We start from the raw sequence: 12,468 nt of genomic DNA, 5'->3' as shown, positions 1-12,468 counted from the left end.
ATGGCAATGTAGAGCAATTGCGTAATCAACATTAATTTGGTGATTCGTGTTCTTCTAGCTAGTATTCTCCTCCTAGATTAGTGCTGATGTAGTTGGAAGCAAAATGCTGACCGGTCAATATTACACGCTAATCTTTCTGTCACAGGAACCACTGTACATGTTCAAGCTTACATTCACTGTTTAATTACTACTACACTTTCAGCTACAGCATCACCTGCATTTCATCTTCCTGCTTGGGAGCTACAGTCCAGTACTACTGCATTTCAGTCGTTTTGCTCAGAGTAATTTCTAGAACGCATTCATGGTTGAAAATAGGCCTAATAGTTCACGTGGGCCTAGGACTGACCATATCCTTCATGCGTGCACATGCTTTAGTGGCACCGTTTCTTTCCCATGTTAAATGTATAATGTAATGTATACAGCCCGGGTCCAGCAATATAAACACTTTGAAATCCCCTGGTCAAGAAGAATGAGTCCAGTTTCATCCACAGTCATTAATCCCAGCGTTCCCAACAAAGGAAAACAGATGTTGGAGCCATTTCCTGTTCCTAACCAATGCCCATGATGGGGAGGGAATATGTCAAGTCATCTAGCTACACACTCACTGGCTGACACTGTACAGGACACTAGCTCAGCTCTAAACACTTAGAAGAGACAAATATCCTAATAGTCCATAAGACCAACCTAGTTCAGCTGACAAGACAGTTTGAACAAACTAGGATTTTACATTTACATTTTTAGTCATTTAGCAGACGCTCTTATCCAGAGCGACTTACAGTTAGTGAATACATTATTATTTTATTTTTTTATACTGGCCCCCCGTGGGAAACGAACCCACAACCCTGGCGTTGCAAACGCCATGCTCTATCAACTGAGCTACATCCCTGCCGGCCATTCCCTCCCCTACCCTGGACGACGCTGGGCCAATTGTGCGCCGCCCATGAGTCTCCCGGTCGCGGCCGGCTGCGACAGAGCCTGGATTCGAACCAGGATCTCTAGTGGCACAGTTAGCACTGCGATGCAGTGCCTTAGACCACTGCGCCACTCAGGAAACAGTGGCGCAGTGGTAGGATGATGTGTAGTGTGCTCTAAACTTTACCGGTTGGCAGGGGAACAGAATGCATGCTGAGGCATGTTGAGGATTGCTGTCATACAGAGACATCTGAACAGGGTTGTGTTTCTTTTTGTACATCTCACTGTAATGGTTTTCCTCTGATCCTGTGGGTCCTTTGTTACTTTCCCTCCTTCATTCCCTCCCTCTCTCCGGTTTGGAGTGTTTCCCCAGCAGTTTCTCTAAACATCTCTTTGATGGCGAGGCTGAGGTAGGCTGTGGTTCTGTGACGGCCCCCTACGGTGTCTGCACTGAGCGGACTGAATCAGAGCTCTCTGATGGTCACAAAGAGACCTACTGCTTGTGTAGACCGGGTTTAGAGGCCATGTGCCACTGAGTAACACTCTACTCTCCTCCTGCAGAGATAGCTATGGACTGACTCACACTCATTACCAGTGGAGCCCATAGTTCAAGGTAGTGGGTATAGTAATACGTTCTCCCAAATGTGTGTGTGTTGTCTAGTGCCACGGCCTACCTCCATCCAGGCTTCGTGAGATGCGCTTGCTGGAGGTGCGCTCGAAGTAGGGTGCCGGCCTGTCGATGAGGGTGCTGGCTTGTCGTGTCTGGGCCTGGGTGCGCCCACTATAGCGGAACTTGGAGCCCAGCGTGAGGAACTTGGCTTTAGTGGGCGCTTCTGGAGTCATCAACCTTGAGCGAGAATAGGACCAAAATAAGATCAATACTATTCTGAAAACAAACCCTTTCATATCCAGTAGTTTAGTGGCAGTATGCAAAACATATTTTAGTTTACTGGAAGACCGTGAGAGTAGATAGAGTACTATATTTTTTCCCCCATGAAAAATCAATTTACTGCCAGTAAACTGGGCCAACCGCTGAAGCCAAAGTGATAAACATCTCTGTGTGTTAATAGAGAGGACTAGGATGAGTCATGAAGACTCAGGTATAAGGGATCCATTCAACAGTCTCATTGTTTGTCAGTGACCGTAAATAAACATAGCTATAAAACACTTAAAACTGGGCGCTGAACATTTAGCAGTCTCTTTTTCCCCTTAGCTGGCTCTGCTCTGAGTAACAGCTGTGGTTGCGACTAAATATTATCGGGAGACAGAGGTGGGGGTGGGGGAGGGGTGGTCACAAACATCCCTGCCCCTATCCTTAATCTCCCATGGCGACAGGGCTTTCCTGCCCATCCAGCTCTCCCCATTCACTTTGCAGGGCCCCTAATTCAGACATCTCTCTCTCACACACACACACCCCTTCACAAACCCCTACAGAGCAGAAGTTCCTTCAAACAGGTCTGTACCCAGCCTGAGGTGACGGCAGGCTGGAGGAGAGGGGAGAGAGAGGGGGGGGGGGCATTCAGTCCAGATGTCTCTGGCATTGTCCTAGTGGTGTCAGGTTTAGCCACAGTGGCGTCCATAAAGTAACGCTCTTGCTTTCTGCTCTTATACAGGCATAGTGGGGTGGGGTTCTGTTGTTTAACCCAGGGGCGTGGAGGCCAGAGCTGATTTCAACCCCATTTAAACACGCTGGCCCTGGGCGTGCTGCTGGTGTGTCAGGGTGTCTGTGGATTCCATCATGATCTCAGCAGCCCGGCACGACTTCTCCATCCCAGCCCAGCCAGGGCCTGGGTCTGACATGACATCATGCCTTCACAACACTGTCCAAAAGAAGCCGCTCTTTGATCAAGCTCGTTAGCCCAAACCGATAATGACCGGGGCAATTAAAGCTCTTGGTATTGATATCAGTGTACAAGACCATTAAGTAGAAGGCGGGGCTTCTAATTAAAACTTGACAATTTAAGGAGAGTCATTACTAGGAGTTGATTTAGTACACAGATGATCTGAATGTTAGGAGAGAGAGGCACTACAGGGCTTTTGGCTATTAGTGGTTGGGTTGAAGGGAAGGCAGCAAGTGATTTTTTGCTTTGCGTTTGTTGAGGCTGTGGCTCCCCTCCTCGTCATCTGTGCCAAGAACAACACAGCTCGATTAAACAACCGAGGATCTCCATGGCGAATCCGGTTCCAATTTCTCGTGGGCCGACACTCCTCTTACAAACTGTCAAACAATGCTAGGCGCAGCAGGTGGGATGTATTTAACATGATGCGTTGCTGGGGTGATTCCAACCATAGGGCGTTGCGTTTCAAATGACGTCAAGACAGATGAACCCCCAAGGGACGGGCTGATCTGGGAGGGAGAAGTTGGGGTTTTACGGTTGAAACACGCATCTCTATCAGTGTCTCTGAGGGACTCTGCTTTCCTACAGGATATTAAATGTTTGCTCATTCTTAAATCCCCAGGGGGGGGGACAGTTGCTTCCTTAATGATACAGCCCTGCAGAGCGGACGCTAAGGAGACAGCTTAATCACATGATAATGGCCATGGCTTTAGGCCTCGGACAGAGAAGCTGCTTAAACAAATAAGTGCACGACGGCCATGCTCCACTACACTGTGCTCCGTCTCCTCAGTCTTTTCACTGGACAGGAAGTATCGGAGGAACCTAGTGCTCCCTAGAGACTGGCCAATTACACACTCCAGTTGGTACACACTTCAGACTGTGGGGGAAACACCATTCAACATGCTCCACTGGGGTTTGACATGGGCTCCTTTTTGTCTGTGTTAGCTTAGACACACATTTCACAGAGTCAACAGGTTAGAAAGGGCATGTAGATGGTGGAACAGAACATTTTAATGAATGGCGCAATCATTCAAAAACAACAGACTTCAAAAGGACCTAACACACTAGTTCTTCCTGGTTCAGACATATTTTCGAGTCTGAAGCAGTGAGTTAGAGGTGAACAGGATTAGGTTACACAGAAATGTAGGGGTTTGTAGGGGTCGTTGACATGGATGCTGACAGTGTGACTGTTACCTGAAGAAAGTGTGATTCTCCACGCAGACCTTCCAGACTCTCTTGGCAGCGCGGTGGTTGGGCAGTTTGAAGCCCACAGAACTCTCAAACTGCTCTGTCTGGAAGACAGAGTATAGAGGTGAGTTCCCCTGAGTACTGGAGACTAGCTTAGATAGAAAACATATGCTCTACAAAAGACAGGGATATGGACCCAACCCCCCCCACCGCCATCCCTTCTTCCAAGACACTAGCTTTAATGGGCCTTGAGAAAAAATATCTAAATGTCAGCATTTCCATCTGTACAATCAAACCATCTCCTAACACTGTCAGTATTTGGCTCAATGAAGGAGTCTGCTTCCTACGGCTGACTTCTCGAGTGGGCTTTCGAAAGGACAACTCCAAAATGTGGAAATGTCTAGTCTTTCCTCTGAGGGCGGTGCTGTTCCGTACCTCTCCCGGCCTGATTTTGATATAGAAGTTGCTGCGTTTGTAGGAGATCTTGAGGATTTTTGGCCAGGCGAAGCGGTTTATCCGGAGTCGGTCTTTGTAGATCAGCAGGCCGTTGGCACACACTCCCAACATGATGTCCACTCCCTCAGAGTCCTGCAGACAAAGACACCAGCCAAAGCAACAGTTCAGCAAAGTACAATAAAGAGAAAACACAGTCAGGTATTCAGTACAGACAACAAGGATAGAGAACAGACAACGTTCTCAGATTTCAGCCCAGAAGATTTAGAATATCACCAAGGCGCACAATGGAATTATTAGCAATAACATACAACTGAATAAGGCCGGATATTCAATCACCCCACCATAACTCAATGGTAACGTTGTTATCAACCTTGCATGACACCATAAAAGGCCTTTTAAGTCCGGACTGTATGGATAGATACGGAGTGACTATTGATTTGGGTATTCAACTGTAAAATAAGGAGGAAAATCCTTCCCCGCCGATGGGCATGGCCACTATTAGATGTCAATGCATGGCTTTTAACCAAACCCTCTCACTAAGTATGTCCTTGGCATGCTTTTCCACATGACCTGCTTTCCCTGCCTACACACACAGAGAGAGACACAGAGACTCAGAGAGAGAGCGAGGCGGTACTTTTCTCACTGACGGTTGGGATATGAACTAAAAAGGTCACTGACCCCTCTCTCCCCCCCTATCGCGCTCCCTCCCATTCCCCCTCTCCCTCTCTATGGACCAGCAGAACATTTCTCGGAGTATTTTCAACCCATGTCCAGTCCACGTGGAGAGACGAGGGATCATTCCACGTCCCATGTCGATGGCCCAGTGAAAAGAGCTCCGGCTCCAATCCACCTCATGTGTTTGTACAGCTGATGCGGTGGTAGGGCCCACTCTCTTTTCCAGTTGAAATACTTTGGCTTTGTGTTTTCCGGTGCCCTTTCTCTTCCCCTCACTGCACACCACATCAAAGGAGCCTCCCTGAGTCCTGTGTGCTCTCACAGGCGTTTCTTCCAGACTTCCATACACAACGAATGGAGCATAGGAGAACAGTTCCTGGGACTAATGACTAAGTTTGGATACTGACCAGCAGGCTATGCCTCCTTGTGCAGAGGATAGCCACACTACAGCTTACAGTTCATTAATCTTTCCTAGCATTATCAGCTTCACATTTTCTCATCGCAGGGCATTCTATAAACATATAAATGTATTTCCTCACATTTCCCCAAAAATAAACACAGGAATGATTCCTTAAACATAATTTCTGGTTGAATTGGACATTTCAAAACCTGGTGTCTGTGGCAGCTAGTCACCTTGGCATGGTGGAGATCCACACCGTACATCGACAACTTCTTAGCGTTTTCTAAGAACTGGGCATCTGCTTGAGCAGGAGTCATCCCCCTTGACAAGTAGACAAAAAAAATATATATTGTAAACAAACACAGAGGTGAAGAGTTCAATTGAATGATCTGAGAAGTGTCAGGTCCTGAAAACTGGGAATTCAAATTATGATAATGATCACATTACCTGTACAGTCCAGGGGTCGTTTCCAACTAATTTCTACACAGGTGTCTCTCCCCAGTCCTGGGTTTTAAAGAGGCACCTTCAGCTATATTTAATCTCCCCTAAAACTATGACTTCAGCGTCATCTTCACTTGCTCGTTTGCTAATTTAAAAGGGATAGTTATTGCTGAACTATCCCTTTCACCCCACACGGCCCTGGCCCTGACCTGTGAGTTTTGTGGAGCTCCACCACCTTCTCCTCCATCTCCTTGGTCTGGGAGGGGGCAAACTGGAAGTCACTGATGTAGTCGAGGCGGTGCTCGCCGGAGTCATGGTCTCCCAGCTCAGCCTGCAGGGCGTAGGAACCCAGCAGGGAGTGGGTGACGAAGGAGCAGGGCAGACGCCCCGACGCTATGTCCTGCCGGAGCTGAAGGCACAGGAGATATCTACAGGGAGATGGAGAGATGCGATAAAAGGGTGTGGGGGGGGGGAGGAGCGAGAGAGAGATGGGATAAGGAGGAGGGGTGGAGGGAGAGAGTCACAGTCCATAACCACATTAAGGCATGAAATACATTTTGTAAATTTGGTCTGTACATTTCTCATGACACTAGCCCACTACTTCAGTTCTGACATAACACGCATGTGAAAGCTGTGTGTTGGGAGTGTAGTGTGTACGTGGGCGTTTTCCTGTACGTTATAGTAGTGCAGCAGCCTGCAGACTCACAGAAGCAGAAATAGCATATGTGATAACGACACACTGCGAGAGGGAAAGGAAGGTAGGTGTGTGTGCAGATGATTGCCCTCCATTGCCTGTGACCTTGGCCCTGGGGCTGTGCTGAAACTAAACTCGGGAGGCTGAAGACCGCTCCACTGCACTGGATATTGCTGCAACCTTTTGACGGGCGCCGATCAAAGAGGGCACTTCTATGCTAGATTAGGCACTGGCTGAGGGCTCAGCGCAGGGAATGATTAGACACTGGGAAGCTGGGGGAACACATGGATATTGAACAATCAATGGACACCCACCGTCCCCTCCCATTCTCTCAGTGCTCTGCTCTTCTGACCTCATCAACCAGGAGTCTAATGCATGTTGCTGCTGCAGTGTACAACTACTGTACAGCAATGGACTTGCCTTTACTGTCTCTGGAATAGGTTATATAGACTGGGTGTACATTGAATAACAGTGCTAGCATGTGTGTGTGTTTAGTTACATTCTGTATGTGCATGCTGGTCGAAAATCAACATGTACGGTACATACCATAACAGTACAACTATTTACATTTCCCCCATAAAGCCAGTGTACAATATTCTCTGGAAAGATGTCCAAATAGTGTGAATGTAAAGTATTAACAGACTGTAGGTTGACTGCTCCGGGCCACCTGTGTGGCATTAAAGCATTCTTTGTTTGCACGACTGGGCAGATCATTTTTTGCTTGATGACTAACATAATAAAGCCAAACATTCAAATGTACAATCAAAGGAGTGTGTGATGTGGCTGTTTGACCTCTTTGTTTCCTGATGAAAGCGACAGTACAATACCTGGTAATATCCTCGGTCAGCTGGGATGGATCCGGAGGGTAGAACTTGACATTGAACGCAAACTGCCAGGTGGCATCTGTGGAAAGGAAACAGAAAGGACAGGACTCATCTGATTAAAAGAGTCAAATAAATACTTGATCTACAATATCATAACACATTATCATTATTTCTAAAGGCGCAAGGCCACGTGTTCAAGCAAAGATGGACTGACATCAGCTAATCATTTGGGTGAGCGTTTGTATGTAGAGGAAGGAAATTATGCATTTAGTGTCAAATAATGAACATAGAAAAACAAGCGATGGTGGCATGCCAGGCCAGATGTGCTAAGAACCAGATGTGCTAAGAACACACACACTGCTAAAAATATGGCACTGCCCCAACAGCTGCGCTCATCGACCGTAAGGAGTGTGTGTGTGTGTGTGTGTGTGTGTGTGTGTGTATGAGGTGGTGTAGAAGAGTGGTGGGGGAGAGGGAATCAGAGAGCGGGGGAAAAAGAGACAGGCAGAGAGATGGAAAGAGAACAAGAACTCACACTGGGAAGGATGTAGCAGCTGCACGCAATTACACAACAGCTACGACCCGTGAGGAGAGGCTTTGGGAAGATCTCAATTGCATACTCCTCGCATCCTCGCTCCTCGTCTCCTTCTCAAAACCCATTGGAGGAGAAGGTCAGAGGGGCGGGACCTCTGTCTTTCTCCTCCAATCAGTTTTGAGAAGGAGACGAGGAGAGACAACGTGAGGAGTATGCAATTTAGGTCTTCCCTTTGAAGTGGAGTTTTGTCAAGCCTGGAAAGACCTGGTGAGAGTCATTTTGATTTGGTCCTGCACCGTGGCACCCAGACTCATCAAAAATGACAGAGCAGAAACAGGGTCTTTCAACATACCGCTCACTCTCTGTTTTGGGTATTCATCATTGGACACACTGAGGGGATTTAAAATCAGTAAAAAAGGGCTGGATTTAGATTCAACCAGCTAGTGGAGAACACAGTACATTTCAGAAGAACATGTTCAACAACACAAACGGTTTTCAATCAACTTCACATCACAATTGAAAAATATATGGCACATGGAAACCAAACGAGGGTGGTCTACGGTGATAGTTGGGATGGTCTGAGAGTGGCTGTGGGTTGGGATTAAAGAGCTAATGTTCGGTAATTAATTATTGTTATGTGATCGCTGCATATAAAAGTGCCATGTACGGAAAATGTATATCGAAAATGTATATGTAAAGTGTGAAATGTAAAATGTATATATGTAGCAAAAAAGTATGTAAAAACTAAAAAGATGTGTCCTCTGAAGGGGGGTGGTGGATGGGTTGATAAAATTAAAGAAAAAACCACAAATCCTTGACACGTAATCATGATATGGAGTAACTTCTAAGTAAGCAACCTACTTTCTAGTAGTAGCCTACTAGTGTTGGGGTCAGATGGGCTTAAGAGCCCTTTGCAAGGCTCCATGTATCACTTCCTGTTGTCAGCGATAAGAGAGCGCCATGTGAGATGAGACAGGATTAGCAGAGCTAATACACACTATCGCCTCATCTCTGTGTGCGTGTCCAGTCATAGACCACAGGCTTGATGTGGCGATGCCTATAGCTTCGTCAGCATTAGGCTAGGGCTGGTTGTCACCTAGCAACCGCTAGCTGAGAGCGAGAGCGAGAGAGGTATGGGCTAGCGCTAGCCCGATTACACCCGGGAAGAGAAGAGACGGATGATGACGACAATCGCTCTCCCTCTCTTTCATCTGGGCGAGGGACGTTACACAACGGCTCAATTGACAACAAAATGTCAACCGTGTCCTGACATAAGACTTAATGGTCTTCCTACTCTGTTTCCCTGAAATGTACGGTCTGAAACGTATTAGGAATTATGGATTTTTATGCAGAAAAGGGATAATTAAATAATGAAATGGAGGTTTTCTGTGTTTGCTTATCAGTGGAGAGCGATAGTAATGTCCTGTCTGTTTAGCTGCAGGCGAGTGAGTGTCCTTGGTCTCGTCTGCACAGTATGCTGGAACAGAGTAATCATGAAGTGATCCCATGGGGACCATTTATTTTGCTGCAGCAACGAAGGGCTCTGCTTTTCATCCTTCCCATAATCCCAGGCCATGTGAGAGCCAACATTGGGAAGAAAAGCCAGGCAAGCAAACAATTCCACTGACTGTGTGGAGAAAATTACATTTGGGAAGGAATTCACTTCTCTTTTCAAGTCTGCACAACACTGAGAATTCATAGAAAATCATACAAAACATGCTTACTTTATATTCATTTTCCACAAGACATGAGAAGGAAAAACGGACCAAATTCACCCATGCTTAGCCTGGGCATGGGATACAGGATGTCAAATATGTTAAAGAGGAATTCCAAAAATGACCCCACAAATTAAAGCGCCACTGTTCCTCTCCTGTTCCAACAGTAGCCATATTGTAGCCGTTGTCCTTTAGCCGGACTGAGCGAAGAGGTCAGTGACCATTTGAGGAAGCTAGAGGCAGATTAAAGACTGATACACTGGAATGTAAGGCAGCTGGCTCAGAGCAAGTCACATGTCTGGACGATCACCCTTCACAATCAATGAGGGGAGGGTTAAATCACTGGTGCTACTGGGAGGGGGAAGCTCTAATCACATGACTGTCTCAGAGGGCCTAATACCACTTGATCTGTCCAGGAACATTGTGTTTTTCTGTGTGTGTGTGTGTGTGTGTGTGTGTGTGTGTGTGTATTTGTGTGTGGCAGGAAAACTTTGCAGAGCAGTAGCTTCAATGATCCCATTAAGTGTAGTATTTCAGGTGAAAGAGGACGAATATCGAGAGCAAAAAAATCTGGTGTTCTCTAGCACACAGAAGCTGCTTTGGAAATCAGGGTCATTTTCCCAGTGAGCATTCATGGAAAGACTCATAAAAAGTAACCGTTTTTACAAAGATGACCATCCAAAAGTAAACCGTGGTGGTGTGACAGGGGCACAGGTGATTTCGGTTTCCCGCTCCTCTTCTGCCTCGTTTTCCCATTTTTAAATTATCCTTGAAACACTCCAGTCGGAGTCACAAGCTGCAGATAAATGGGTCTGAGCTGAGGCCTCAATTCATGTGATGTGATAGCCTCCATTCCCCAGTCATACACCATAGAGTACTATTACAGGGTAAACGGGCACAGCAAATTGCATGAAATGGGGAGTACCATATCATAGAATCATATACACCAGCAATGCACCATTGGTCTGTGAAATCCTACACAATAGGTTCAATAAGTGAAACAAATAAAAAGGTCTCGCTCTCATGTCACATCCACCCACCCACGGGTGACATCAGGTCCATAGTCAAGCTGCACAAAATTCAAATCCCAGAGAAGATGACTTCATGTCAGGGCAATTTCCTCCGCACTGCTGCGCTCCAAGTCTTTCCATCTGTCTCTGAGGAGAGAGAGCTCAAACCCCAACCAGCCAAAGCACAGCACAGGCCATTATCTTAATATTACATATGTTAAAGAAAGTGCGCCAATATCTATGATTTCACTGGATCCCACTGGTAGTCAGTGACCTGTGAGTTAGGAACATAAACCACTAGTGATTTCAGTTACAGGCCTGGCTGTGAACTCTGCCTGCCTACTGACCTGAATCAGTCAAGTCAGTCTAACAGTGGCCTCCCTTATCAGCCTGCCCTCCAGATACTGACTTTATCTCGAAGGGAGCAAACTGTGGCTAACAGACAAGGCATATGTCTGTTTCTCACTCATTGACGCAAGGTGCTGAAGCAGTCCAAACAAGACTGAGAGATAAGGCTAGAAAATTGGCATAGCTTTGGCTCCTGGACAGCCAGGTAGAATGACCACTGTAAGAGTCGGTGGACCAGAAGAGGCCTGTTGCAGGCCTCTGGGGCTGTACTGCACAGCGTTTTATGCTCTTAACGCATCCCAGGCCCTGGACAGACCGTACCGCCGCTCAGAGCCGCCGGTCCCATGGCTACATAGTGAATTCTCTAGGGGGTGTGACTGTGTGTGTGTGTGTGTGTGTGTGTGTGTGTGCAACTCTGGCCGGTGTTACTGGAAGCTAAGTGCTCTGGGAGTATCAGACTGGGGGTGGTGAGCGTCCCCCTTCCCTTCTCTCTGCCCTGGCCCAGAGGTTCAGCAGAGCACAGCCTCCCTCCACCCAACACATTCCCCCAGCCCCATCCAGAATTACTGCAATCCAATGTCCAGATGTGAAAAGAGCATCTCACTCCAGGAAGAAATTTTAAAAAACGTGTCTCTGCTCAAGATCTAGTAAATGTCAACAGTTACATTAGTTATTAGGGCTATCAGAATAGAGAGTACAGTGAATGGGGGAGAAAATGGTAGGGGAAATAACAGGGTATAGTGTGGAAGCCTTTCATTAGGTTGGTACGTACAGTAAAGCCACTTAGTGTGTACCATGGTGGCCCTGTTACTTAATGAGAAACCTCATACAGAAATAGGTTTCAAAATGTTAAAAAGCACAACTTACTGCGGATCTGACGTTTGATCTCCTTTGTAGGGTCCAGCCAGCACTATATTGAGAAACAAAGGAGATATTAGTTTTGGTTTCAACAAGTATGCAGAAATTTAAAAACACACAGTATCAGACTTCCATGTGGTCCTCTGTAGCTCAATTGGTAGAGCACGGCGCTTGTAACGCCAGGGTAGTGGGTTCGATCCCCGGGACCACCCATACGTAAAAATGTATGCACACATGACTAAGTCGCTTTGGATAAAAGCGTCTGTTAAATGGCATATTATTATTTATTATTACTTCTAGCAGTTAACCACAAACATCATAGTTTCCCTGTTGAGTAACCATGGTGATTGGTAACTCATGTTAGAAAAATGCAGGTGGGACTTTGATTGTGAAAACGTCAATATTGGCAAGATACAGCATCTAAACATAGAACACTGCCGTTTCTAAGTAAATACACCAGGCCTTCCTTTTTATTTCCCTTCTCATGTACTGTAGTAGATCAGGTATGTCAAGACAAGCATCATCAAAAACAAGGCACAGATGGAAGCATTAGGCACAGAGCTGCTGTAAAGAG

The 12,468-nt window shown here is 46.5% G+C and overlaps 1 protein-coding gene across 20 annotated transcripts in view; it reads right to left on the bottom strand.

Annotated features, from left to right (window-relative positions):
* LOC121548972 (protein 4.1) overlaps positions 1-12,468 on the bottom strand; it is an 89,355-nt gene that overhangs the window by 19,744 nt on the left and 57,143 nt on the right. For all 20 annotated transcript variants that reach the window (XM_041860703.2, XM_041860704.2, XM_041860705.1 and 17 more), the window contains 7 exons: positions 11,904-11,946; positions 7,432-7,507; positions 6,120-6,338; positions 5,703-5,790; positions 4,374-4,526; positions 3,945-4,042; positions 1,587-1,759 (listed from right to left, as the gene is read on the bottom strand). In XM_041860703.2, coding sequence (XP_041716637.1) covers positions 1,587-1,759; positions 3,945-4,042; positions 4,374-4,526; positions 5,703-5,790; positions 6,120-6,338; positions 7,432-7,507; positions 11,904-11,946 — 850 coding nt within the window. The remainder of the gene's footprint in view (positions 1-1,586; positions 1,760-3,944; positions 4,043-4,373; positions 4,527-5,702; positions 5,791-6,119; positions 6,339-7,431; positions 7,508-11,903; positions 11,947-12,468) is intronic.

The sequence above is a fragment of the Coregonus clupeaformis genome, chromosome 33 (assembly GCF_020615455.1).
Source record: "Coregonus clupeaformis isolate EN_2021a chromosome 33, ASM2061545v1, whole genome shotgun sequence".
Classification (NCBI taxonomy): Eukaryota; Metazoa; Chordata; class Actinopteri; order Salmoniformes; family Salmonidae; genus Coregonus; species Coregonus clupeaformis.
The sequence above is the reverse complement of the archived record's forward strand: the minus strand, read 5'-3'. Positions and strand labels throughout refer to the sequence as shown.